The 27,743-nt window shown below is 40.1% G+C and overlaps 1 protein-coding gene across 1 annotated transcript in view; it reads left to right on the forward strand.

Moving 5' to 3' along the window:
• Positions 1-27,743, forward strand: part of DENND1B (DENN domain containing 1B) — a 300,147-nt gene that overhangs the window by 178,204 nt on the left and 94,200 nt on the right. The window contains exons 10-11 of the mRNA XM_019530566.1: positions 3,905-4,015; positions 23,788-23,888. Of these exons, the coding sequence (XP_019386111.1) occupies positions 3,905-4,015; positions 23,788-23,888 (212 nt within the window). The remainder of the gene's footprint in view (positions 1-3,904; positions 4,016-23,787; positions 23,889-27,743) is intronic.

Below are 27,743 nucleotides of genomic sequence, written 5' to 3' on the forward strand. Positions count from 1 at the left end.
CAGGGGGAGGATCACCTCCCTGGACCTGCTTGTGATGCATCTGTAGATCCATGACAAGGTGCCGTTAGCCTTACTGACCGCTTCCTCACTTTGGCGGCTCATGTCCATCCTGGAGTCAGTAATGACTCCAAGATCCCTTTCAGCCACTGTGTTGTTGAGAAGCGTGTTCTCCAGCCTGTAGGTATGTTGCAGGTTCCTTCTCCCTAGAGGCAGCACCTTGCACTTGTCTGCATTGAATTGCATTCTATTCTCATCTGCCCACCTCTGTAACCTGTCTAGATCTAGTTGGACTCTGTCCCTTCCCTCCAGTGTTCCCACTTCTCCCCACATCTTTGTCATCAGCGAATTTGGACAGCATGCTTTCCACGTCCACCTCCAAGTCGCTGATAAAGATGTTGAACAGCACAGGCCCGAGGACTGAGCCCTGGGGAACTCCACTGGCCACATTCCTCCAGGTCGAAAATGACCCATCCACCACCAGTCTTTGGGTGCGACCATCGAGCCAATTTGCCACCCATCTGACTGTGTAGACATCAGTGCCAGTTGCAGATTAGTGGAACATCAAGACCATTTAAAAGGGGAGGGGGAGCATTAATAACTGTGGAGTGAAGAGCGTTAGCAGGAATCAGGTAGCTTATAATGAGCCATTGAGTCACTTGACTCCCTCAGTGTTGCCTGAGTAGAAATACTGTGATTCAGTTTGTTTTAAACTTTTTAGAGAATAGGAATCAAAGTGGGATGCAACTACAATACTGCAGCCCCTCCCCAGGTTTACTCAAATCTAAGAAAAGGGGTTTTTGCCCTAATAAACATGGGGGAAAAAAAGCCCCTCATGTTAGATTTGCATACAAAGTGGAGGTGGGGCAGGTGTCTGCTGCAGCTCTGACATTGTCCCTGACCCCAGGTTGGGGTCAGTCAGACCCACAGCTGCTGCCAGCCCCCCACTTGCCATGCTTGCCTTCTGCAGTTTCTATCCTGCCAACCTCCCCCCATTTTACTGTCCAGTGCAGCTTAGCTCCAGCTCAGGCCAAATTCCCTCCTGGGCACAGGGCATGTAGAACTCCATCCTGTGCCCAGGCAGTCAGCAGCACCATTGCTGCAGCATGGCCTAACAAGAGAAGAACTTCTGCATCCTGTGCTCTGAGGAGGGTATAAAGCCCAAGCACCATCTGACTATAAGGGCTAAGGGAAATAGACAGAGCCTGGGGGGAAGTGGTCGGGAGAAGAGCCAGAGACTGTGGGAATAGGGGAAAGGGATGAAGTCTGAGGGAAGTGGAGGGGAGGGCAGAGACTAGGGAGAGATAGGGTTAAGGGTGTAAGTGTCAGGGAACAGGAAGGCTAAGGCTATAGGGCAAGGGGGCTATCTCACTTCTACCAGCCATTGCTTTCCCTCCCTGGTATAGCAGGGCAGGGACAAATTCAAGACAGCCCTTTGATACTTAGATTCTATACCTGGAAAATTTTAACATATATATTTTTTTAAATTCCGAATATAGAATCTAATTATTGGGGGGGGGGGGGTTGTCTTAAATACAGGGTTGTCTTAGATTTGAACAAATATGATATATTGGATTCAGCACTGTCCAGTAGTTAAAAATTATACAAGACTACTTTTATCTAGTCACCAGTATTTATTCCCTTTGCTCTCTTGAATATGTAAATTTCCAATTTATGTATGCATTTATGAGGATTATGTTTCGAGAATATATGCTATTCTTCTGTCTGAAGTTATTAGAATATTTAGTTCTCTCCTTGCCCCTTGTTTAAAACATTATCAAGTTCCAGATTTAATATTCTTTTGATATGAATGAAAGCATTTGTTTCCCTTTCAAGCTATATAGATCACTGCTATTTTTATTTACAATTTGGAATCTTACCTTACTAGTAGGCCTGTGCGAAGCAGCTAGTATTCACTTTGGATTCAGATTCGGCCGATTTCAGGGACAGTGATTGAATTTGCTGATTTGAATCACTGTCCTGAATCGATTCAGCCATATCTGATTTGGAGATTTGGCTGTCGCCGGATTGGCTGAATCTCTGAATGAGACAGGCCCCATCCCCTGCCTGCTCTCCCAGCCCTGTCAATGGCTGCCCTGGCTGGCCCCAGATCCTGGTTCTTCGGGGGGGGGGGGGTGGAAAAGCCTCCACTCACCAGCTTCTGCCAGGCAGGGAGGCAATCCCCACTACCTCACACTGTCCCGTGCTGCATGGGGGCTCTGACATGAGCCCCCAGAAGCTCCAAGGATGCTGCAGCAGCCAGTGAGTACAGGCTTCTGTGTGTGTGGAGTTGGGGCGGGGCAGACGAGGCAGCCATTGGGGCACTGGGGGAGCAGGCAGGGGATGGGGCCTGATGGGTCCCCCCATGGTCCCCTCTGCTCTCCTCCAGCATCCCCCCCCCACTTACCAGCACGGAGTCTGGGTCCAGCTCCCTGTGGCAGTGAGTGGGGACTGCCTGAATCTCCAAAGTGCTCCAAATCTTTGCCAAATCAATTTGGAGAGCTTTGAATTGATTCAGAACTTTTAATTGGTCTCCTGATTCAATTTGGAGATTTGGCTGCCGAATCTCCTCCGAATCAAATCAGCATCTGAAGTTTCGCACAGCCCTACTTACTAGTACCCTGTATTATACTAGTATTAATAACTTTCTTTACTTAAGTGAATGTTTACATGCTGTAGAATCCAAATCTATGGTGGTGACCAGATCATTGTTATGGCCTTCAAATGGAACATTTCAATCTATAGTATATTCTCTGCTGCATGTTTATTACCAAACACCTAACAGCACAATTTTAGATTTATACCTAGTATAGCATTGTTGGCTATTTGTTAATGGTTTGAAGTACGGTAAAAGCTCTGTTATCTGGCATCCCCTAGGAATATACTTAGAAGTTAGAGTAGAAGTTGTCCTGCCTGGCAACGTGAGCCCCATTTTGGATCCTTTGCCAGTCATGGCATTCTCTAGACCCTATGATGCTAGCCATTATAGTAGACAAGATTCTTTGGGTAAATGTGTTATCTTTTACTTGGTCTAATAAAAGAGAAGTGGTGCTGGCTCCTACCCTGGGGGTTTTTAAGGGGAGGTTGGATGAACATCTTGCTGGGGTCGTTTGACCCCAGTATTACTTCCTGCCATGGCGGGAGGTCGGACTAGATGATCTACTCAGGTCCCTTCCGACCCTAGAAACTATGAAACTATGAAACTCTATCACATATACCCAAAGAATCTTGTCTGCCTATGTCCTTAGACCAACACGGCTACCACCAAAACCCCTAAGCCATTATGGTACGCGTATATGTCCTGAACAGTCATTGCTAATGGGCAGCGGCCAGTGAAATTTAGGTACCTGCCTGTACTGTACAATTTCACTGTACAATTTCACGTTAACGAAAGTATGAAATATTTTGGGCTGCACAAGACTGAAGAAAAAGTTACCAGTTTATGAGTTGGTGTTAAATCTATTTTAATGCTTCTGCTGCTTTTCTGTGCATCTTTGACACTGTAGATTCATTTTTAGTGTATATTCACCTGGGGATTAGGATGAATTTGTACCAAAAAAATGAAAATGCATATATTAAAATGTAATGCCTCTTTTTAACAGAACTAGCATATATTTGTATATTTCCAGGCTTCCAAATTTATGGAAAATACAAAGTTCAACATGATCCAGAAGGATAATAAAACCATAAAATTAATGAACCGCTCAAACAAATGTAATTATACTTGAGGTTTTAAATGGCAGTGAATTCATTGTTGAAGAATACAGATATTTAATACACAGATGTAGTTTGGACAGGATTGATTTTTCCACTGAATTGTGAAAAACTGCTGTAAATAATACCTAAAATGTTCCACTAAGTTACCCTGTTAATATATTGTTAACATTTACTTTATTTATTTAAACAGAGAAATCTTACTGAATATTTTGTTGCTGTGGATGTAAACAACATGCTGCAACTTTATGCCAGTATGCTGCATGAGAGACGGATCATTATTACCTCTAGCAAACTAAGCACTGTAAGTACTTCACAGGTCTCCTTTTAAGTAGGATACATTGAGCATTTCACAAAAAGACCTACAGACCTTTGCAGATTTAGATGTGTTCCATGTGTACTTATGAGACAATATCTACATACTTTTTTGATATATGGTTTTAATCTGGCTCTTGAAGTACAAAAGTCTGATTTATATAAGGCCTACTTAGATACATTAAGTCAGGTTAATTATTTTTCTTATCAGGAGATGAGAGTTCTTTAACTCTCCAGAGTTCATTTCTGTGCCTTCTGCACAATAAAAAATTCTTAAGGGCTATTATAAGATCTTTAGTATTCACTTGTGGCTTATTCCATTGGAGCTACTTAAAAGAAATCAGGGGGCCATGATAATAGCTGCTATCCTAACCTGGTAATAGGTAGATTCATCTTTGTTACAGAGTGGTTTGGGAGCGCATACTGTAATAGCTCTGATTTGAAGCAGCTTTTTTTGTGAATAATAACTCACAACTCAAAATAGCATTTATATTACAGATTTAGGCTACTGCTTATACTGTAATTTTCTCCTGGTGTCTGTATAGTATGCTGAAATGAACAAATGTTGTGTTTGGTTACAGAAATGAATATAATGAATGAATGGATATAAATATCCAGGTGTTCTTTTATTTTAAATTTCTGAGATTTTGAAAATCTCTTTAGAAGTTGACAGGTAAACCAGTGGTAAAGTCAGGCTGCAAGCGATTATCACTTTAAACCATCCTGCATCATAGTTTATATTTGCCTTTCAAAAGTTTGAACCTTTTATTAAAGCTCGCTTACTGAAAATCTTTTTATTTCTTTTAAGCAGTGCTATATAAAGCCTTTTGTCTGACAGATTTTCCACATTGGTAACTCAGCCTTACTAATTGTACTGTAGAATGAATGAACCATTACTTTAGTTTGCATGGGAACAGGATTTGGATGTAGTTCTAGAAACTAAATTCAGGTCAGCTTTTCAAAGATCTGCAGGCACACAATTACAAAGTTTTAAAAAGTGAATTTTCCCATTGTATAATCTTTCAGATGTCAGAGAACATACTGTATGAAGACTAGTTTAAATTCCACTGAGCCAAAATGGAAATTGGAGGGTAGATGGGAAATGCAGTGTTCTTAGAAAATGCTAGTAGTAGTAGCATTTTCTAGAGTTATATATTTAATTTCCACAATCTAACCTCAAAATCTGCAACTTGAATGAATAGTGTGGTTGGGCTGCTATCCTGTACTGTGTTCCATGTAGCTGTATTGGTATACTGTGCAGGCACTGCAGTGCACCTAAGCCCAGCAGGTTAGGCCTAATTAAGCAAGCCACAAACAATTTGAGAATGAATAAAATCAAATCTCATTTCAGTTTATGTAAAATTCATCTGCTTAGAGCATGGGGTACATGTACAAAACTAATTAATGAAAGATAAATAATAAGCATGTTGAACCAAAAATTAAGTACAAATACCTTTCCAATTGCTCTATCCCAAAGCCACTCTGTTCTGTCATCGTCCTAGTCCCATCACTTCAGTTCACCTCCCTCTGTGAAAAGCTCTTGGACAACATATGGCTATTACTCTATAACTATAAGATCAACAAAAATTTAAGCTTTATCAAACCAGAAAGCGAAGAGAATTTTGAAGTAAAAGATCTTCACAGAAAACACTTTGGCATCCAGGTTAGCAAAGTTCTGCTTCCAGAGGGAGCAGGCAAAAAGTGGAATTTATCCATCTTTGCATTTTGTGAATCCAGGTGCCATTTTGGTGTTCTGCTCTCCCCTTTCCCGCCCTCAAAGACAGAACAGGGTGCTTAACCCCCAGGTTACAGGCCAGATCTAGCTCATGGAGCCCTGTCACGAAGCCCACAGGGCTCCCTGCCTGCCCTAAAATTTGACAGCAGTGGCAGCAATTGCTGCTTTCCTTCTGTCAAATGTCTGGACCTGTGGGGAGTTTTGCAGGTCAGGTAGCATGCTAGATTGATGTATGGAGGTAGCCTGGCCCAACATGGGCACAACGGCAGCCAGCTAGCGGTTGTGTGGGACCCAATCCTGCAGTATGCTGAGGGAGGTGGTACATGGCTATGATCTGGTGTCATGGGACCATGATCCAGGAGTGCAGTACTGAGGGAGATAGCATGGGGCCGAGGGAGGTGGTGTGGAGACCCCCAATCTGGTGGAACGGTGCTGAGGGAGGCAGCATGGGGCCCCAATCTAGCTGGTAGCACAGGGCCAAGGAGGGAAGGGCAGAGCCCATGCCATACAACTGGCCCATAGCACCACAAGATAGAACAACCATAAATAGTCCTTCAGCTAGACCCTCTATGCTATTTCAGAAAAGAGATTGTATAGGAGACACTATAACAGTCTTTTTTCCATGGAAGAATCCTTCACTGGCCAGTTAAGGCAATTTTCACCCTCTTTTTTGCTGGAAAGCAGGACTGAATATAGAATTTGACCCTTTGCCTTTGGCTCCTTCCCATGTAAAAAAGGTCTGTTAGTGTTGACATGTTGGATTATCTGAACTGATATAGTCTAACATAAGAAGAGCAGCAGTTTAAATTAGCTGGTACTCATTATTTGTTACTCCCTTTATTTTCTTGCATGCCACAAAAACTTACCACCAGTATGGCAGGGGCAGGGGCAGGGGCAGGGTTAAAGCTGACCACTGCCCCTGCTGTTTGCTGGGCTGGAGAGAAGTGGTAGTCATCACATCATAGTGGTCTTCATGCTTCTATTCCTCCATGCTGTTTCAGGGGGGGAAATCAGCTTCCCTTTTTAAAACACTCTCTCCCCCACAGTTTTGGAGGGCTGATTGCTAGAGAAGAGGGGTGTGTGTGTGATATGTGAGCAAAAAGAATAGATTAAGATCAGATCATAGATGCATATAATGTGTTTGTAATGAGAAACTGCTTAGTTCAGAGTGCAACTGTGTTGTTATTCTGAAGCTTCAGATCAGTTTTAAAGTACAATCCCATGTTAAAGTGCTTTGTAATAATCCATTTGGTAATACAGGCACCATGATGAGATCTTCATCGAAGAGACATTGTTGTGCTCCCCTGGCCAAACCTAGGTAATAAAAGATACTTTTCCAAGGGGTCACCAGCAATGACCATCTTGAAATACTTGAAATGCAAGAAGTTCCTTAAGTTGGAAAGCTTAATAGCAGAAGGCAACCAGGTTTGCAAAAAGAGAGTCGGTATCATTTCCCTTATTCCTTCTGGTTGTTGTCTTCAGCCTACCAACATAGTGGTGCTTAGCTGGATTAAATAACAGCCCTCATCCGGGACCAGGTGCTGTCACAAGATTTCCTAAATTAGTTTCATGAAGCAGAGACGTAGATCTGATGTACCGGATTCTTCAGCCTAAACCTTTTCTCATGTCCTGGGACATACAGTAATGCAGGGTTGGGCAAAATGTGGCCCATGAGCCAGATGCAGCCCGCCAGGCCATTCTATTTGGCCTGCAGGGCCCCCAAAAATTTAGAAAATTAAAATTTATTTGCCCTTGGCTGCCTGTCACGCAGCCCTCGATGGCTTGCCAAAATTCAGTAAGCAACCCTCCACCCGAAATAATGAATATGCCTGCCCCTGCTGTAATGGCATAATGACTTTAGAAATATGCTACTTGTTTGTTTTAATAAACTCTTTTAGCAGCTATAAAATTTAAACTAAACCATTAAAAATGATTCAGTTTCCTTTTTTTTTAGTCTTTTGGGTTGATTAATGTATTTATGCATTTAAATGGTGGACTGTTGGGCTTAAAATCTGTGTCTGACTTAATGGCTGCTGTTCCAAATACTGTAAACAGTTTATAGCTGAGTGAAGTGTTTGTTAGCTTTAGTTCTGCTGCTTGTATAAAATGAATACAGGACTCTGAATGCATTGAAAAGGTAGCCTCTTGGTATTCCTAAATTAAAATTTGATTCTTAAACAGATTTTTCTTTTTTTTCTTTTTTTAAGTATGTTTTATTGTTAAGAGAGTTGTCCTTTATCTGTAGGGTTAAGTTAATACCAAGTGTTCATGACAGTTCATGAAGACTGGGTTGTGATGTCACCCCTAAGTTATCAACTCTGTTTTGGTTCACTATCTCAGGGCAGCAGGACAGATAACAAAAGGCATAATTCAAAGCCTCGCTCAGTTTCACCTTACTCTTCTTTTGAGGGGGATGTAGAATGACTTGAGTCTATCTGTAAAAATATTCTTTTAAGTCCAGCACATCTCTGCTATAAATTTCATGCAGTAAATTTTACACATTGGTTATATTCAAGATAAAGGATTTGTCTTGGTTATAAAGAAACGAGATAAAAATTCAATACTGTATTTAAAAAGACAGTTAACTTGGAGGAAGAGAGGATACAGGAGAAGCAGTTAAATAATTACTTTTGTAAATTAGTAATTAGGCGTTTAACATTTTTAACTAATACAAGTGAACATATTTGCCTCAACAAGAGTCTTCTGTTTCACTGAACCTAATCAAGCAGGCTTGAGATTTATAGGCGCTTTTTTCATATGCAGTTCTGTTTACTTTCAGTAAGTTATTCTATAATGCGGATGGTTGTTTTTACTGTCCTTTAAAAAAATACATCCCTCTGCTTGAATCATAATCATAATTTGCATGGTAAGTACAACAAGGTGTAGGTGAAACTTCCCCACGTTCCATTCTGCTATAGCTCCAGGGGTAGTATTTACCCTAGCTGTTGACTCTTTTACTAGCACAGCATTCCAACTACCTTAATAATATGATTGTCATCAACCTTGCAGCTTGCTTGGGGCTTAGCGTTAAAGCGGGATAGATTCCCTTAGCCCGAGGATCATGTTCTGTAAGATCTGTTTGTAGCGAAAATTACAAATTGTCCCTTTTGAACTGGTAACTATGAAAGAGAAACAAATTATAAGAGTTTTCCAATGAGTGAGTGAAACAAAGCAGTGGGTTTACTGACAATAAATATTTTTATTTGTCTTTCTTTAACTGTGTATGAAGAATGAAATGTCCTGTTATAATATGGAATATTTTCATGTGCTCGTGTTTTATCATGCACTACTGTACGTGTATATGATTTTTTTATCAATTACATGGAGATATAATAGTTTTAATGCAGTTTATTTTTTATTCAATGTAAATATAAATTATTAAGCTACTGTGGAAGGCTTTTCCAGCAATGCTGAACTAGAACATTGATTTTATGCATGCTGTAGGCAGGCCCTAGATGTTTAGGCCCCAAGTGAACCTGCTGTGGTAGTCTACCAGAACATCATACTGTAGTCTCATGTATTCAAAGCAAAGGAATAAATCATGATTTTACAACAGTGCATCAGTTGACTTATTGCTGTTTTGTGACCGGAGGTAGGAAGGATTGCTGTTTAAAGCCATGTCATCGGTTCTCAAGTCAGTCAAGCATGAAGGCTTGTCATATGCCTCTATAATTGTACCTCACCAGACTTTCTCTAACTAGTCAGCTGGGGCTGTGCATTTTGTCTCAAACACCCGGCTGGCCAACGTCTGACAGGAGCTTTCTCATCATCCTGTCAGTAGTATGTTAACTAGAGTACATCTTTTGTGGCCTATAGTGGCAGGTGGAAAGGATGCTTCACTTTAAAGCAGATGTCTAAATGTTATCTCCATTTTGACCAGTATTTGTTTTAGCTAATGCCAACCTGATAAGTCTGTAAGCATTTCAGCTACAAAGCTCTGATTGCATTCTCAATAAGTCCTTCCTGGAGAACTCTGTACAAAGCATTGTGGTAGGAGTTTTTTAATAATAGATTTTTTTTTTTTAATGGAGGGGTCTGGGTATTTGATTGTGGGAATTTTTCTTTACATACATACAAAGAGAACCTTTGCCAGCCTGAGTCAATGACTAAACTCAGGTGATTGGACTGAATGGGTCTTTAGGTTCCATATGAATTGCTTATTCAGCTACTTTACCATGACGGTATCAGTAGTTAACAGGAAGGTTTGGAAGACAAGGAGGTGTCCTTTGAGCCTGTGATGAAATTGTCCAGCTGCTAGGGAATGCAAAATACAGTATTCTTTCCCTGAATGCATCAGCTTTGTTCATCACTTTGCTCCATCCACAGCTGATGCTAAAAGTGAGATTCATGAGTTAATTGCGAAATTTATGTCTCCCTTGGTAGTGGTAGTGGTGTCCACTGAATCATAAAGCAAGTCCAGGGTTGTCTGTCTGTTTTCTCCTCTTTAATAATTTTTACAGTTTGCAGGCTGTGTAGATTCATCCATGGCAATCTTTTAAAAAAATATTGACCTATTCTTTGGCATTGGGACAGATCTCTGGGCTGTGGCTACAGAGTACTGTGCATATCAGTGGGACCCTGAGTGGGACCATATACAGTGGGTAAGGCTGTATGAATTTCTTCTTTTGCAGTTTTTAGTCCTCAGCTAGCTGTTTGCAGAAAGGTTCTACCAGCAAAGCTAAAGCAGTCTGCCTGAAGGAGCCAAAACCATACCAGAGTTGGCTCTAGTTGTGCCCTATATGTTGGGGAAGGTAGTGACTTCAGGAATTGTTATGAAGCCATATGCCATCAGAACTGTGTCCTCTACTCTCCCATATCTAGGTTTTACCAGTCATTTCAGCTGATACTGCTGCAAAATTAACACGTTTCATCTGAACGCCTGATTGTAAATTTTATAACGGTGCTCATGTTAACTTGTGTTAACCTAACTTGCCTATAAAAACATGGGTTAAAACTTTGCTCTCAGATACATGCATGCAATATATGTATGCAAGTCAGTGAGTGGTGTGTAATGGTGCTTAAGGATTTAATTTAGCTCTGCAAAATTGGGAAATAGTTATTTAATTTATTATCCTATTTCATAAAGACTACAAATATTTAGGTGATAGTAAATGAACTTCCACAAGTCTCGTTAGTACACAGAAGGTTGTAGAATTATTGGTGTCTACAGCCGGACAGCAAACACTAGAATTACAAAAGTAAATGTCATGTTGCATATGGGAACACTGAGGCATAGAAAGGCTGAGCGACTTCACCAGGGCACACAGATAGAATAATGAATTGATCTTCCTAGTACCACCCTAGCACCAGTTCCCCAGTACTATCCCTTCTCTCTGCAATATGACAGTAAATGAATGATAGGAGATGAATTGGTTTAAAGTATTGAAATCTGTGATTAGGGGGTTTTACTGTTGAAGACACTGGTTTTACCTAAGTAGGTGGGTGTAACACTTGCAGAATTGACTTAACTGCCATCAGTGTAGAAATGTGAAGAACAGTATCATTACTCTCTACAGAATAAGAGTTGATTTTCTCTTAAAGAAAAGTCCAGGATACAAAGACAGATCAGCAGATTTATTTAAGTTTTGTGGTTTAACCCTAAGTTGTTGTTTTTTTCCAAAAAGAACAAATTTCAGGCATGCAGCCTTTTTAAAGTTTGCTTTCTTTGTCTATTGAATCTTTAGTAACCCAGTAAGTATTGCAGCACAGTGTACCAGCTAGTGCCAATAATGGGAGATTTTGTGATATGGACACCTGACTACTAATAACTGGATTTAAAGTGACTAAGAAACTTTCAGATGCTGAATCACCATGTCAAAAGGTTAAAGGCTCTCTGAAACCTAGCAGCCCACAGGGTTAGCATTGTCAAGGCACACTAGCTACTGTAGTCAGTGGTACATGAGAGTTTTATGATGGCTTAAACTGCCAAGTCTGAATTTACAGCAGAGTCAGCTGGGAGCAACCTTTGGCAAACCTCGAGAGCAGGGGTGTCAAACATATAGCCTGCAGGCTAGGTATGGCCTATGGAGCTTCTGGCTGCAGCTGCCAGCAGCAGAGTTAATGCAAGTAATATTATGGCCACTAAGTCCCATCACTGTGGCTGCCAGAGTGGCTTTGTCTGCATGGCCAGGACCCAGGGGGCGAATGCCGCCACTGACAACTAAAATCAGCTGCAGTTAGTGATGAGGATTGAGTAGCTGTACTGTTAACTCCCTGGCTGTTAGTGGCACCAACTGTGGCTCTGGCAGCTAAAGCAGTGGGGGTAGCATTAAGTCCTTGGCTATTGATGCCAAAACAGATGCTCTGGCAGCGGTGATAAGAAGTCCTGCAGGACAGACCTAGAGGTGCTATGTCCAACCTGCAAGAAGCCTCATGCTCCACATTCAGCCCACCAGCTCTTTTGAGTTCGCTAACCCTGGTATAGAGCAAGGCTCAAACTCATGCAAAGTCAGGGTATGGACAAACATACATTTTAGCTACCTTAAAAAGCTGTGTGGGGACATGCAGCAGCTGTTATCATCTGGCTATTAGGTCTGCTTGAGCCTATAGTGATACAGGTGAACTAAACTGCCCTAACTCTGGTCTTGAGTGCAGTTTTGCTATGCTTGTATAATATTCCTTATCTGTTGATAGTGATACAGTTGTTATAACCTACTTCAAGATGCCCATGTTACTGCTGACATTCTTCACTTACTGCATAGTTGGGTTGTGTTTGAACTAAAACTAGAATATTTCATATTCATTTCTGAATTATCAGAGCTGTTGTTTCCCTGAATTCGCCAATAGGTGGCTGAGTAAAAATCTGAAGCATAATAAATAGTGCTTGCACAGATTGCTCTACCAGCAACATTTAGCTTTCTGCTTTTTCTTGTTTAGTACACCTCCTCTCAACCCTGTTATTCCTTTTTCCCAGATTCATAGTTCAAAAGATGAATTACAGCATAGTCAATGATGCTTCCTAGCCTTACTTGCAATAAATAAGTCATCTGTCAACTTTTCACAAAGAATGTTGTTCCCTGCTGCTCTTTAATTAGTGGACGTTGGGAGAGCATACCATGGAGTAACTCTCAAGGAGGCAAAGGTAGAGGAGGAGGAAAAAATCATCCTTGGGAACTCCCCTTTCAGAAGGGGGAAATATATGCAGAGCCATCTTGTTTTCTAGGAGAGCAAATCTCCTTCCAGTCAGTGGGGGGGCTACTAAGATAGGAGAGAAGGAAAGAATTAAGAGGTCAGGAGGAGATAAGAAGGAAAACAGATGTGGAAAGGTGAGTGTGTGCATGACAGAAAGCTGGGGTGGAGAAAGGGAGAGAAATTGAGGGGCTGGGACTGCTGAAATATTAGTAAGGCAGAGATTTAGAATGCATGAAATAAGCAAAAAATAGAAAAAAGATTGATCAAGAATGAATGATCAACACATGGAGGTGGATAGCGAATAGAAGGAGACTAACAAAAAGCGTTAGAAAAGATAAAAAAGTAAAAAGAAGACAGAGATAAATTAATTTATGAAAGAATAAAGAGATAGAAGATAGAAGAAATGTACTTTATATAATATAAAATGATTGGGGTATTGTCCTCCTCAACTATTTAAACTTCATTATTTAAAAAACTCAGTTCCCCAAATATACGTCCTTTAAGACAAGTTATGAATTTGGGGGGGAAGGAAGGGCAGTGAATTACAAGGACATTTTTCTGCTGTCCCCACCCTAGCCATGTTTAGAAGGGAATCATAGTAAAGAGGCACAGGCTTCTCCCTCCTCTTCCTTTCTGGTCACTTGTCTTTCTAATATGTATTCAGTGTCATTTTCAGCCTTTCTCCTGTTAATATGAAACACTCCCTTCCCTAGGAAAGAAAGACTTTTTAAAAAGCTTTATTATTAAAAAAAAAAAGTTAAAACTAAAAGGTGAAAGTGCAAAAATGTGTGCCTCCCACAGGGTCTGAGCATGAAACATTTGTCAGTACCAGAATACCATATCATAAGAGATTGAGCCCTTACCTCAGTGCCCTTCATGGGGTTACACATTTCAGAATAGCCATCGTGTCTTCCACGTTGCAGGGGGCCCCTGTGATGGCCCAGTATGACACAAAGGGATTTACATATTGTTGCAAGGTGAAGTGTTCAAACACAAATTAGGCATGTATCCTGACTAGGCAACAAAAGAGTTGAAGGGTGCAATTGGAGCCAGTCCCTGTGAACCATTTTCTGTGGGTGTTCAGGGTCACCACCTTGGCTTGGCCCAACAGGAAGTTGGCCAGGCAGAGCATTCTCCCTTGGCTGCTCTGTATGGATCAAGAAAATGTACGCAGTCTTGGAGAAGCCTAAGTCTGGTGTACCAAAGATGGCACTGAGGGCAGGAAAGAGTGCCTGTTGTCAGAAGCAGTCCAGGAAAGTGCTAAAGAACTTCTCCTCTGCCTTCTTATCACAGAAAGGACAGGCCACTCGTGCCATCAGATTTAAGTGGTGAGCAAAGGTGCTGGTGGCCAAGGCATCTTGGGGATTCCCAATTACCTTGATGATAGTTAACTTCTACAAGGTGCACCACGTCAGGCAGGTTTGCCTTGGTGTTGCTGCTCCATGTTGTACTTTGATTGTCCATGTGTACAATGACTTGGCTGATAGGATCTCAAAGCAGATCCTACCACTATTCCTGTTGGGTCTTCACTTCAGATAAGAGGTGGGATGCAAAGTCTACAGTGTTCAGACCAACCAGACAGTCAGGGCTTTGGTTGGGAACCACTCAGAGCAGGCTGAGTTGAGGAAATAAATCAGCTTGGTAGTGTGCTATTGGATCAAGGTAGTGAGGTGGCTTCTGGAGATGAAGTTTGGTGCCCCTTGCTGCAAGGTCAGGTTGTGGACCCAGGGGCTTCTGCAATAGCTCTGGAAATTACAGGTCAGAATAGGGTGAAACTAATGTTCTGCTATGGGTAGTGTTCTGGTTGTCTTCCTTTCTTTGGGGGTTAGAATTTTCCAATTACTGCCAGAGTGGCTGAGGAAAGGGTGGTTCTTTTCATCTTCCCACAGTAGGTCATGGACCTACTTAGATAAGAGGATTTAGGTTCAAATGTTATAACTCACCCAGTGCCTGGTACTCAGCACACCTGCTTGTTCACTAGTGGCATCCAGGGTGTCCAAGTACTTAATAAGTTGGAGTTGGATGTGTGCAACCCCTTAGGAAAGTCACTAAGGAGGTAAAAAATGCTAGTTGGGGAATCTTAATATATGATAGAGTTGGGAGACAATCCTTTTTGATCTATACCTATATTATATGAAGGGGAGGCTGTACCTTATATGAAAGGAAGTCAGTGAGATTCTATCAGTTTGCTCAGACCACATTAATGGTAGCCCCACCAAGTAGGTGGGAGAAATCAAGGGAAGAAGGAGAGACTACACTGCATGATTTATTGCACAAAGTGTTCCCAGATGAGTTACTGGCCAGGTCAATGGGAGGAAAAGCAACCTTTCAGCCTGTAGGATCTTAAAAGTAGAAGCAAAGGGGATGACAGTACTCATTTGTAGATGTGACATTTCAAGCAACTGACAGAGTTAGAGGATATTTTTGAGAAAATGGTTTTATGCACAGTAGAATCATAGAAAAAATGGAGTAGAAAGGACCTCAGGAGGTTGTCTAGTCCAAACGTCTGCTGAAGGGAGGATCAACCATGCTTCATCCCTAGCAGCCTAGTGTATGTAAAACTCTGCCCTTAAAAACTTTCAATGATAGAGATTCCACAACCTATTTATGTAATCAGTTCCAGTACTCATTAGAGATTGGATTGTACAAGGAGACTGCATAGCACTACAGGTTAATTTTTCTGACGCATTTTATCTTCTTGGAGTTGCTATTCTTGGCTTTCATAGAACATGCTACTAATCAATTTATACATTCCTGGTTTTTTGTATTATCTTGATTGTGGATTTTGTCATCTGTATTCTCTCTCATTTTTACCTTTAGTTGCAGCAATTGCTTTGAACATAGTAACTGGCATATTGCCAAGTGCCAAATAAGAAAAAATGGTATTGTCTGCTACATAGGATAATTGTTTTCACATTGTTTATTTGAATTAGATGAATTTGCAAATAGCTATCAAATAAATAAAAAGTAGAAGTCTGTTTACTGAAAATGTTCAAACTAAGTACTATTGTTTCAAACAGATTGCAGAGTTTCTACAGAATTTTTTTTAAAATGCAGAATTTTAACAACCACAACCAAAAAAAAATTGCTTCTCTTGTTGACACAGATTCCAGACTATAAAGAGAAAGCAACTTAAAACAGCCACTTTGCCTCATTTTAAAATCAGTGTTCTAGATAGGTGTATTTCCATAGGGGAAATCCATCAGGACTGAAATCATGTTTACTATTCAACCTTGAACCATAGGTATCCATTATTTTTAACCTGTGCTCAGATGCTGTGGTAATGAGTGATATGGAACCTTAATTAATAGAAATACTATAAAATCGGTTTATTAAAAAAATAGAATATTCTAGTCGATGCTTAACTGGTTAGTTTTTTCAGAGAAAAATCTTAAATGTTTCAGTATTACAGCAGCTAGAAAAACACACAATACTAAATGCATCTCCCCTTTATGCTAGGTTAAATGGTTAGGTTACATTTTCCTCACAGTTCCTGATTCATATTGAATCCACTATAGATAGGTCATGTACATTTCTGAAAGTACAATAAGTATTTTTTTTTGAGAAACTGTTCCTGTGGGCCTGTATGAAGACTCCTGCAATTCTGTGGGGAATTCAGGTTACATTCTTAAACTGGATTATTTACTGCATTATTCCAAAAAATCATATACAAGGGGTGCGCATCTACATGAGATGCTGACTGCTCAGTAGCCAAAAAATACTGCATAGGAGCATGTCGCAGCACAGACAGTGCTAGTATGCTAACACGCAGTATTATTAGACTACTGTGCAGTAGCGTTACCTAAAAGATGTTTGCCAGCACTACTGTGCAGTAACTGTTGTTACTGTGAACTTATTTAGTACTTGCTAAAATAGTATGAATGTTATTCAGGGGAGCCCAAGGGCAAAAAAGAAGGCATCTAGATGGTGGAAGCAGGGGGAAGCTGCCAAGGCAGAGTATACCCACTTGGCCCGCACTTGCAGGGAGGCAGTTAGAAAAGCCAAAGCAAGTACAGAGCTCAGGCTGGCAACACAAATTTAAGACAACAAAAAGTCTTTTTTTAGGTAGGGAGTAAAAGAAAGGTGCAGGGCAACGTAGGATCCCTACTGAACAAGAAGGAGCAATTAGTGACAAGACTGACCTATTCAATGAGTTTTTTGCCTCAGTGTTCCTGAACAGGGATCAAGATAAATCTCCTAAAGGGTTCTTAGGTGGGCATCAGAGGGACACCAACTGTTGACACTGACTTGATGCAGAGTCTCATGGATGGACTGGATGTGTTTAAGTCAGCAGGCCTGGATGAGCTGCATCCGAGAGTACTGAAGGAATTTGCTGGTGTCATAGCAGCACCACTGGCACCTCTGTTTGACTGTTCATGGTGTTTGGGTCAGATCCCAGTGGATTGGAAATGGGCCAATGTGGTCTCTATTTTCAAGAAGGGGAGGAAGGAGGATCCGAGTAATTATTGGCCAGTCAGTCTCACTTCCATCCTTGGAAAGGTCTTTGAAAATATTATGAAGGATCATACCTGTGGGAGTCCAGCGGGAAAAATAATGCAGCAGGGCAGCCAGCGTGGATTTGTAGCAGGCAGATCATGCCTGACTAATCTGGTTTCATTCTATGACAGGGTCACAAAACACTCAGATGCGGGAGTAGAGGTGAATATCAGTGTTTTTGGATTTTAGCAAGGCCTTTGATACAGTATCTCATCCCATTCTCATAAATAAATTAAGAGGCTGTGACTTAGATGATTACACAGACTGGTGGGTGGTAAACTGGCTTAGTGGCCACACCCAGAGAGTGGTAGTAGAAAGGTTGGTATTGACCTGGAAGGATGTGAGTAGTGGGACCACCCAGGGTTCGGTCCTTGGACCAGTACTCTTCAGTATCTTCATCAGTGTCTTGGATGTGGATGTGAAGTGTACTCTGTCCAAATTTGTGGATGATACTAAATTGTGGGGTGAAGTGCATACTCTAGAGGGTAGGGAACGATTGCAGGAAGACCTGGACAGGTTGGAAAAGTGGGCAGTACACAATAGGATGCAGTACAACAAGGACAAGTGCAGAGTGCTGCACTAAGGGTGCAAAAATATGCAGCACACCTACTGGCTGGATAGTGATCCTCTCAGCAACACAGAAGCAGAAAGGATCTTAGAGTCATAGTGAACTTCATGATGAACATGAGTTGTCGGTGTGAGGAAATAATCAGCAAAGCTAACTGCACTTTATCATGCATCACAGATAGAACCAAGGAGGTGATACTTCCCCTCTGTGTGGCATTGGTCAGACCGCAGTTGGAGTACTACATCAGTTTTTGGCACTATACTTCAAGAAGGATGTTGATAGACTCTAGAGGGTCCAAAGGAGGGCCACCCGTATGGTAATGGCTTACTGGACAAGTTCTATGAGGAGAGACTGAGGGACCTGGACCTCTTCAGTGTCCACAAGAGAAGGCTGAGAGGTGATCTCGTGGCCACATACAAATCCATTAGGAGGACACAGCAAGGGTTTGGAGATGCTCTGTTCACCAGGGCGCCTCTTGAGGTAACAAGGAACAATGGTCACAAGCTGACAGAGAGCAGATTTAGGCTAGATTTCAGGAAAACCTTCTTCAAGGTAAGGGTGGCCAAAATTTGGAATGGGCTTCCAAGGGAGGTGGTGCTCTCCCCTACCTTGGGGGTCTTTAAGAGAAGGCTGGATAGGCATCTGGCTGGGGTCATCTGACCCCAGCACTCTTTCCTGCCTATGCAGGGGTCATACTCGATGATCTGTTGAGGTCCCTTCCAAACCTACCATCTATGAATCTATGTTAGAGTGATTTTATACACAATTCCATATTTGGTTCCCAGGAGGTGAGAAAGTGTATAGAATACTAGAATTTTAGTAGTTTTCTTGTATTCCACAGTGGATTTTAAATCATAAAACAAAAATCCAAACCCAATCCATCAACGAAAACATATTCACAGAATCCCCTCTGATGCTCCTAGACAATTGTTACCTCAGGCTGCACTAGTGACAGGACCAGTCTTTTTGAAAACCCGCAATAAAGATGCATTGATACAATTGAACATTGGAGTCCCAGAGACAAATATCAGAATTGTCACATCCACATGTGAATGAAGGGACAGCTGTAGTCTTTTGACATTCCTAGGAAAGAACAGACCTGTCCTGCCCTGATCTAGTATTTTATGATCTGCTGTTTTCTAATACTTGAACATTTTGTTTCGGTATGGCAAAACATTTTGTTTTGAATCAAACCATGTTGATATTTTAACTTACTGTATTAAATTCTGGAATTAAAACTTGTTTTGAAGTATAAACAACAAAACCTGAGAATGTTGAAATAAAATGTTTAGCCATCTTCAGAATATTTTTTCAATTTTTTTGAGTAAAAGATTTTGAGAACTGTACTGGTCTTGCGAAAACTTTCCTTTCTGACAATTTTTTGACCAACCCTACCAACAGTATCAAAACAAAGATGAGAATATAGAGATGGTAGTAACTAACAAAGCCAGGCTTTCTCATTAGTAAGCAGAAAATTTGGTACTGATGAGGATTTCTCAGCACTATGTTCTTGCCTGAAATTAAGAGGGACGTTATCAAATAAAACTTACTATGCAGTGTTTTGACAGCAGTTTTGCCACTGTTGTTAACAGCTTAGCTAAACTCAGTAAGGTAAGCAGAGACACAGAACTTCTAAATCTTTGCACAATATCCAGAATCCTAGAAATGTATTGAAACACTGGGAGAGGCTTGGGGAGGAGTAGAGGGCAAGGAGAGGAGAGCTGGTATAAAGCAGTTTTGCCAAACAGAGCGACACATTTTTGCAGGAGAGTGAAATTCCAGTTTCTGCACCTTGCACTAAACAGTTCTGACTTAGAATTTGCTAAGTAATTCCCTTAACAATCCAGGGTATTTTCTGTGGAGTTTACTTGTGTGATGATTCACAGTTATTTCATGTGATTTACAATTTTGCACCTCTAAATTCATATGTATAGTAATTTAATAGATAAACTGATCACACTTCTCAGTTAAAGTAGCAACACAACTCAAAGACTTGAAGAAGCATTCAAGATAGTTTACTGAAAAAGCTACCTCCATAATAAAAATATTCTGTGCCTTAGCTAGTTTTTCTCTTAGCTAGAGACTTGTTCTTTTATAATTCTCTTGACAAAGAGTTGAGTCTGGAGCTAGTCTCCAATTAACTGTTCTCTTCTTCCTGAACAAGAAATTCTGCAAGAAACTCTCATAAGCTACACTCTTTGCAACTTATTTCGACCACAGGCATTGATTTCTATGCCCTTTTTCTCTGCTTTGTGCAACCCGGGCTTTACTTTCTGCCCTATGCCCTCTTTGCTCAGATCTCCACAAAATGCCAAATACTGCACTCTTGTGGTCATATATAGCTGTATTGTGCAGATCTGGGAACCACCATTCTTCCATACCACACTTTGTAGTTCTCTTACCAACAACATGGTAGCCTGGAGTCAAGTATCTACTTCCTTTCCAATATTATTAGAGATCCCTCCAGTACCCCACTGCATACTGTGAAGAATCTTATAAACTACTGAACTCAGGGAGTCAAATGGTCAGGTACAGCTTTGACCCTTAAGTGCTTTACTTGGTAATTTTGCATTAGTTTTAAATAACCATAAATATAACAGGAACTTAATCCCAGTGTTTGCAAAAGTCCCTGTACTTGCTTTTGTCTAGCAGAGGGGGTTGCTACAGATACAGAAATAGGAATGGCTAATGCATTTGAGTAAAAACATTATAACTAAGTCAAAAAATATAGTCAGAAAGAAAGCTATACACCATAGGTAATATAAAATATGAATACAAAAGCGCAAAACACTTTCACCTAGCGAGTGTTTTTAGATAAAATTGAGACAGCATTTAAAATGTCATACAGTTGAGAAGTATTATACCTGTTTGTATCTCAGAATTTCATAGGAAGTTAGAATGCATACTAAATATTTATATTCCTCCCAAGGGTACATTTTTAAAGCTATTGCAGGAGAGCCTACTTAGTCTTGTTGAAGTAACAGGCAGCAATATTTCAACAATACATTTTTCATGTAGCTAGTATAAAATTTAGGGACAAATATAATGAAACATTGCTACATGAATAAACCAGTTAATCCCATACTTTGATTGCCAGGTAAAATATGGTCCATTAATTTTATTAAAAACATTGAATGAACCCACATCTTCTGAATGACAAAGCAACATATGAATTAGAAAAAAATCAGAGATCAATTAATAATGGCTTAAATAATTTTGCAATTAAGTTATCCATTTTCTAGATGGCTTCTGGTAATCAACATGAACTAGAACATAATACAGACTTTGGTTTTTAACACATTATTGGTAAAAATGCTGGTATATTTAAATATGTTTGTCTCCTTGTAGCCATCTGTCTCCTTACATACGTTACAAACTTCTTACATAGGTAATAAAGTAATATTCAGGATTCTAAAATGATCTACCAAGAAAGAACTTGGTATCAAAATGATGGGAATCTCATGATTAGTTGTTTTGTTTGCTTTGTAGCAGTCTGCGATTGGAATATCTGAAACCATAATCTTTATATGGGTAGTCCGACTTGAAATATGAAGTAGAATGTAAATATTGTAATTTACAAGTCAATATCCAATTTGTATAAAATACTTGAAAAATAATTTGTGTATAGCATCAAAAATATTATTTACACTGTAAAGGAAAGCAATACAAAATCTAGGACATAGCAATGAATAGGAGAAGGAAAGGAATTTTATTTATTTGCCAAGAAAGTATTTAATTAATTCTTTGCAATAAAACAATAATTATTAAACATCCATTATCTTAAATCTAAAAACAATTTAATTGCAGATGTTTGACGTGAAGATAGGAGGCAAAATGTTAATATAAAATGAACAGTTTAAATATGGAATTATGATATACTTGGCTTCCCATAGTATAGCTGTCAAGCTTGGGCAGTTCGCTGGTCAATAGTGACATTCTATGTGTCAGTGAACAGAGTCTCTTGATACCGTAACCTGCAGTTCACACATTACCGAAGCTCCAACTGTCGAACATTCAAGTCCCTTGGTATTATTGCAGCTTCCAGAATCTCCTGACTGGCTCATGTTTCATTCTTTGGCAATTTGCCCTAATGATATCCCTCAGGAGCTTTCAGAGCCTCTTCTTTTCCATATTTAATCGTGTTATATTAATCTGAGTGATGAGCAAACTGTGCTGCACAAATTGTAATTGTCTGTGATTTCTGCTGAGATGCTCTTATAATTATTTTTCCATTTTTAGTTTAAAATGTATACACAATATTGCAGTCTAATTTTTATATGCCAGTGTAACTGTCCAGGATGCCCAGGCTGTTAAGCTTCAACTGCTGATTTGTTCCATGAAGATGTTTTCCTCTATTAAAAAGCATACCATTTCAGTGCTACATTTATGGATGGGGCCTAAGTTATTTTTTTGTAGTGCTTAAATTCACCACAACAAAGAACATGTCTAATAAGCTTTGGGTACTAATTACCCAAACCTTGGATAGCCATTTGGTTGGTTATAACAGTTTTGACTTTCTTTTGTAAACATGGTAGCGCTTAAACTTTCCTTTTTTCTGTTCAGTAGGTGTTATGTGACAAATGAAGCAGGAGGAGAGGAGACCTAAGTAGAAATTGGTCTCAGATTATGACCGATTGTGTCCCGATGAGATGTTTAAGTCCTGTTCTGTAGCTGTGTTTCTGAAATGCTGCATGGAAAGTTTTTTTCCCCTCTCCCCATCTATGTACTTTTTGGTCGGTTGAATTGTGATGCATGCTAGATTCAAGCTATTCCTCTTTAGAAACTATTGGTATTTTCTCATTTTGCAGAATTTTCCATTTGCTTCACAAATCAGTAAGATTTAACTCAATTTATCTGCCTCCCAGTGTCTGGGAGAGCAAATGCAGAGTCTTGATCAGTTGTTTCAAATGACTTTGCTCACAAGAGAGTGTAGGCATATATTCTCTAGTTAGTATGTGTGGCACTACAGCACTATTGCCCCTTATACACAGTAAGGCACACCGAGCTGTTGGGACCCTTATTTGTTAAGATTAATACTTCACAAAAGGACAAAAAGATGCCAGTTTGCTTCAAAAAGAAGATGTTTACTTTTTGGTTAGGGAATCTGCTCTGATGTTGGTCTGCTTAGTTTCTCTTCTGTCTCTATCCTTTATTTGTTTAGGGCTTTTTATGTGAAGAGTTATTGAATTTGCTTGCGAAAATTGTTCTGATATAATTTGTAATATCTTGACTTGGCTCTCTCCCCCCAAAATCAGAGCTGGATAGAGTTAAGAAGTGGAGAGAGAAAAAAAAACTTCAGCAGATTATACCAGCACCATTTTACTTGGCCCTGAGGCTACTCCAATTTGCACCAGGGCCAGCTGCACCCCTTACTATTCTGTTCACCTGAATAGAGATGCAGAATAGTAATGAAAAGTTTCTTTTGCCCTCTACTCTGTTCAGGTTAACCAAATGCAGCTTAACACATCTGAATCCCAAGTGTTCATGATCATAATGCCTGAGTTTTTTGACCGTGGAGGCATAATGCAAAGACCATCTTTTTTTTTTCTTTTCTTCTTTTTTTTTTGGAGGGTGGAGGGATGGTGCTAGTTAAGCAGGGTTAACTTTTCAATCTGTTTGTGTCCCGTTGTCATTTTGTAAATGTTTCAACATCTAACCATGTTTCATGGTAGATGAACCTTAACTTGTAAAAATATCTTTAACAATGCTATATTAATATTTTATTTTTACCTGCATTTAAGTATTTAACAATATAAACATTTTATTTTAAATTCTTTGCTTTCTTTGAACTATTATTTGTTAATTCTTATATGTATATTTTTATTTTTAGTTAACTGCTTGTGTTCATGGGTCAGCTGCATTGATATATCCAATGTACTGGCAACACATATACATCCCAGTCCTTCCTCCACACCTGCTGGACTATTGTTGGTAAGATACTTTATATATTATGCTTAGTTCATAATAATGGCCACTTGTGTAATCCTATGTGAGTCATGAAAATTTATGTGAATAAATACAATAACGATATTATGAGCCCTTGTATCATTTTAAGTGTTCACTTGAATTGGAACCTAAACATGTTATACCTTTTATTACTAATATAGTATTTACAAACAAGCTTATGACATGTATTGGTATTTTACTAATAGAGAATACATACAATAATCTGAATGTCAGTTTCTTGTGGTTTTCATTTATTTAAATTTATTTAAAATTATTTTTTTAAATAGAGTGAAACTACACGCACCCAATTTATGGTTTGGATTTAAGTTTAGAGAGCACAAATTGATAGACATAAAAATTATTGCTAATTACTGTGTATAGAATGATTTAATATTTGTATTTCAGCACCACCTACAGATCTAGTCAGTCTCAGGATCTCAAACAGTATCTTACCCCAAGAAGCATAAAGAACCCCTAAATTACTGACTGGGAAAGAATTTTTTTTGTCAAAAATGTTCTTGTTAAAGGAGCAGTGGGCTAGTTCTGTGAGCGACTTTGTACTCTTGGCAAGTTAAAATTGAAATCCATATTCTTGGTTACTACCTGGTCATTTTTCCCAGTCATTTAAGAGAAAATGGCTCTGGTTGTATATGTGGTATTCATGATTAACCAGAGATATCCAGATAGTGTTAGAGAGAATTTATTTTTCAGAGAGATTAGGTTTTAAGGATATTAGTGATTGTATTTTTATGTACTTGTATTTTGATAGTGCCTGGGGATACCAAATGACATAGGGGTCCATTGGGCCAGGCAATGTGCCCAGGCACAAGGGAAGATATTCTTTGTTTCAGTGAGCTTTCTATTTAAATTAATAATGTAGACCTGGGGTTGTCGGTCCAGGGTACACGTACCCCCGGGAATACTAGGGAAGGCCCTAGGGGGTATGCACAGTAGGGACAGAGTGCTGCCTCCCACCCTCCTGTGCCGCTACCTCCCAGGATCAGGGCTGGGAAGGAAGGTAGTGGGGTGGTGAGGGCAGCAGTACCCCGCTGTGGGCCACACAGGCACTGCCCTGCCAGCAGAACACAGTGTGGGAAGGGGGGAGCTTGCACATGCCCACCACTGCCACCCACTACACTGCACTGCTGTTGCTCAATGTGTGGCTACCGCCACCCTCCATTCCTGGCCATATGCCACATCCTCGCCTCCTCCTGCATCTGGCCGCTGAGGTATACTTATTAAAAAAGGTTGAAAACTACTGACCTAGACAATGGATGGATAAAAGAAAATATTATGCTCATTGCAGAAATTGGAAGTTGCTCACAGAGATTGAAAGACTTGCACAAGATCAAACAAACCTCTACAGAGCCAAGAATTAAAACCAGATTTAGTGGAACCCAGTCCAGTGCTTCAGTCATAAGACCAAGCTTCTTCTGTCCTTGACTAGTGTTTCCTTTAACTTCTTCTACAGCCAAGGGAATGCATACCAGTTTGGTAGGCTGCAGCATTTTTATGAAACATATAGGAATGGACACTCTAACCCATCTGTACCTTTTTAGTTTACCAAAAAGAGTTTTAGAGTATATTTCCTTAAGTCTTCTGATGGGGCACTTCTTCTCAGATGGCAGACTTTCATGTTTTGTCTGTTTCTTATCATGATACTTTCATTCATGTATCTGTAAATTACCTATTTTTTCTTTAAATAAATCTATTTTTTTATTTTTCTCCTTTTTTTTCCTTCAGAGCAAGGCTTTCATTTTAGATGACACTTTTCTCTTGGAGAAACTCATTCCTATTTGCTTTCCCTCTAGGTCTTGAGAAAATGCATTGAGACAGGGGTATAGCTTGGACAGAGTTGTTTAGTTTTCATGTCACTTGAATTTAACATCAGAACCCCCATCTCTTCTGAGTATCATCCATCTCTGTTCCACTCAGAAAGAAGGCATATTTCTGTTACGTACTTTTCTTTACCTAGCACTGTAGGGTGTATATCCTGAATATTGGAGAGGTTTTTTAATCTCTTCCTTTTAAGGTCCTGGCAATGTTCAGTTTAAGACATGATACAAATGAGAACCAAAGCTGTTCCAAATTATATGTTATATGTGGAATAACTTTGTGGCTCATTTTCTGTATTATCATGCCTTAAATTGAACTGCATGTATGGCCAGCTGCTATTTAAGGCATGGCTAACTTGTTAATCACATCTTAAATGTAATGTGTATCAGGGGTATAAGCAATTGATAGTGTCCCTAAATGCAGAAGTGTTTGGTGCCGTCACAAACCCATTTTCGGGGAACCCCCGAAGCCCCAAGTTTCTCCCCATTGTCTCACTGCTTGTCCCAAGGAACAGACCCTGGGATAACTCCTTATCCATGCAAGACTCAGGTCTGCTGCCCTTTATATCAGACCTAACAGCTGTAGCAAGAGAATCTCTCAATGCTAGGTGGCCTCCCCTTGGGTTGAGAGAGAATTATTAGGTCCTCCATTCTATAGAGTGGGATAGCCTCAATGTTTCTCACCCAGAGATCACTCTTTACTACGGGCAGTCAGTAAGGCGGCAAAGCAACAAGGGAATTATTATATAGGAGAAAAGAATTGCACAGGAAAAACTGACCCTAAGTCTGAAGACAGAACAAAAGGATAGGTAAAGTTTCTTACCCTCTCATCTGACTACCACCTTCTCCTTCAGAGAGAGACCTGCCAGTATTTTCACAGACTAGCCTTCCTGCTGATCCTGCCAGCCCTTACTGCTTTGAGTCGAGGAACACTGATAGCTGTAGGACCAGCCTTTCTGTGCCTTCTGTGCCCTGAACACAATTAGAACAACCTAAGGGTATTTCAGCCATTCAGCAAGAATAATAACACCATCATAGACTTTCCTGAGCATTGTCATTATTTTGCAACTGCCTTGACAAAATAAGGTTATTTTTATAGCATTGTCGCCATTTCCTTTTGGCTTGACATGGAAATGTCATAACTATAGATTGGATTAACATTCTTTTACTTGGATTTCTTTGTTCAGTGTCACAACATTCACTCAGTTCAGTAAAATTAATTTTAGTGACTTACTACAAAATGTATTTGTGCCAGGAAATTAATAATTTTAAATCTCTCTCTCTCTCTTTTTCTAATTATATGTGTGTGTGTATATGTATGTGTATATATATGATGTGTCTATATATGGTCAGTAGGGCTGTGCGAAACTTCGGTCACTGATTTGATTCAGTGGAAATTCAGTCTGATTCAGTGGCTGAATCTCCGAATCCAAATTAAATTGGGAGACCCTTTAATCTCTCCGAATCGAATTGGAACCCTCCAGATTGATTTGAAGAGATTCGGAAAGCTTCTACGATTCGGACATAGACACAGCTTTAAATGTTTTTTCTACATACCTCAAGGTACCAGGTGGCTCATGAACCCTGGCGATGATGTGGTGGATGGAGCATCCCACAGGAGCGCAGGGGTGTCCCCAGTGTGCTTGGCAGCAGGCCCAGAAATAGACCAGAAACACTTCTGGTCCACTTCCAGGGTCGTCACTGAGCACTCGGAGAGGTCCTCCTGCGTTCTTCTGGGATGCTCCATCCACCCCACCATCGCAGTTTTCACGAGCTGCACCAGTTACCTTGAGGTATGTAGAAAAAATGTTTAAAGCTGTGTCTATGGCCAAATTACTGATTCTCTGAATCAGCATCAAATATTCAGATTCAATTCAGCCAAATCAAATTGGGACAGTGTTCTGAATCAACAAACTGAATTACTGTCTCTGATTTGGGCTGAATCCAAATCAAATACAGCCTATTTTGCACATTCCTAGTAGTCAGTATCCAGATCCATCAAGTA

This window comes from Crocodylus porosus, unplaced genomic scaffold (genome assembly GCF_001723895.1).
Source record: "Crocodylus porosus isolate Cpor-Errol unplaced genomic scaffold, CroPor_comp1, whole genome shotgun sequence".
NCBI lineage: Eukaryota > Metazoa > Chordata > Crocodylia > Crocodylidae > Crocodylus > Crocodylus porosus.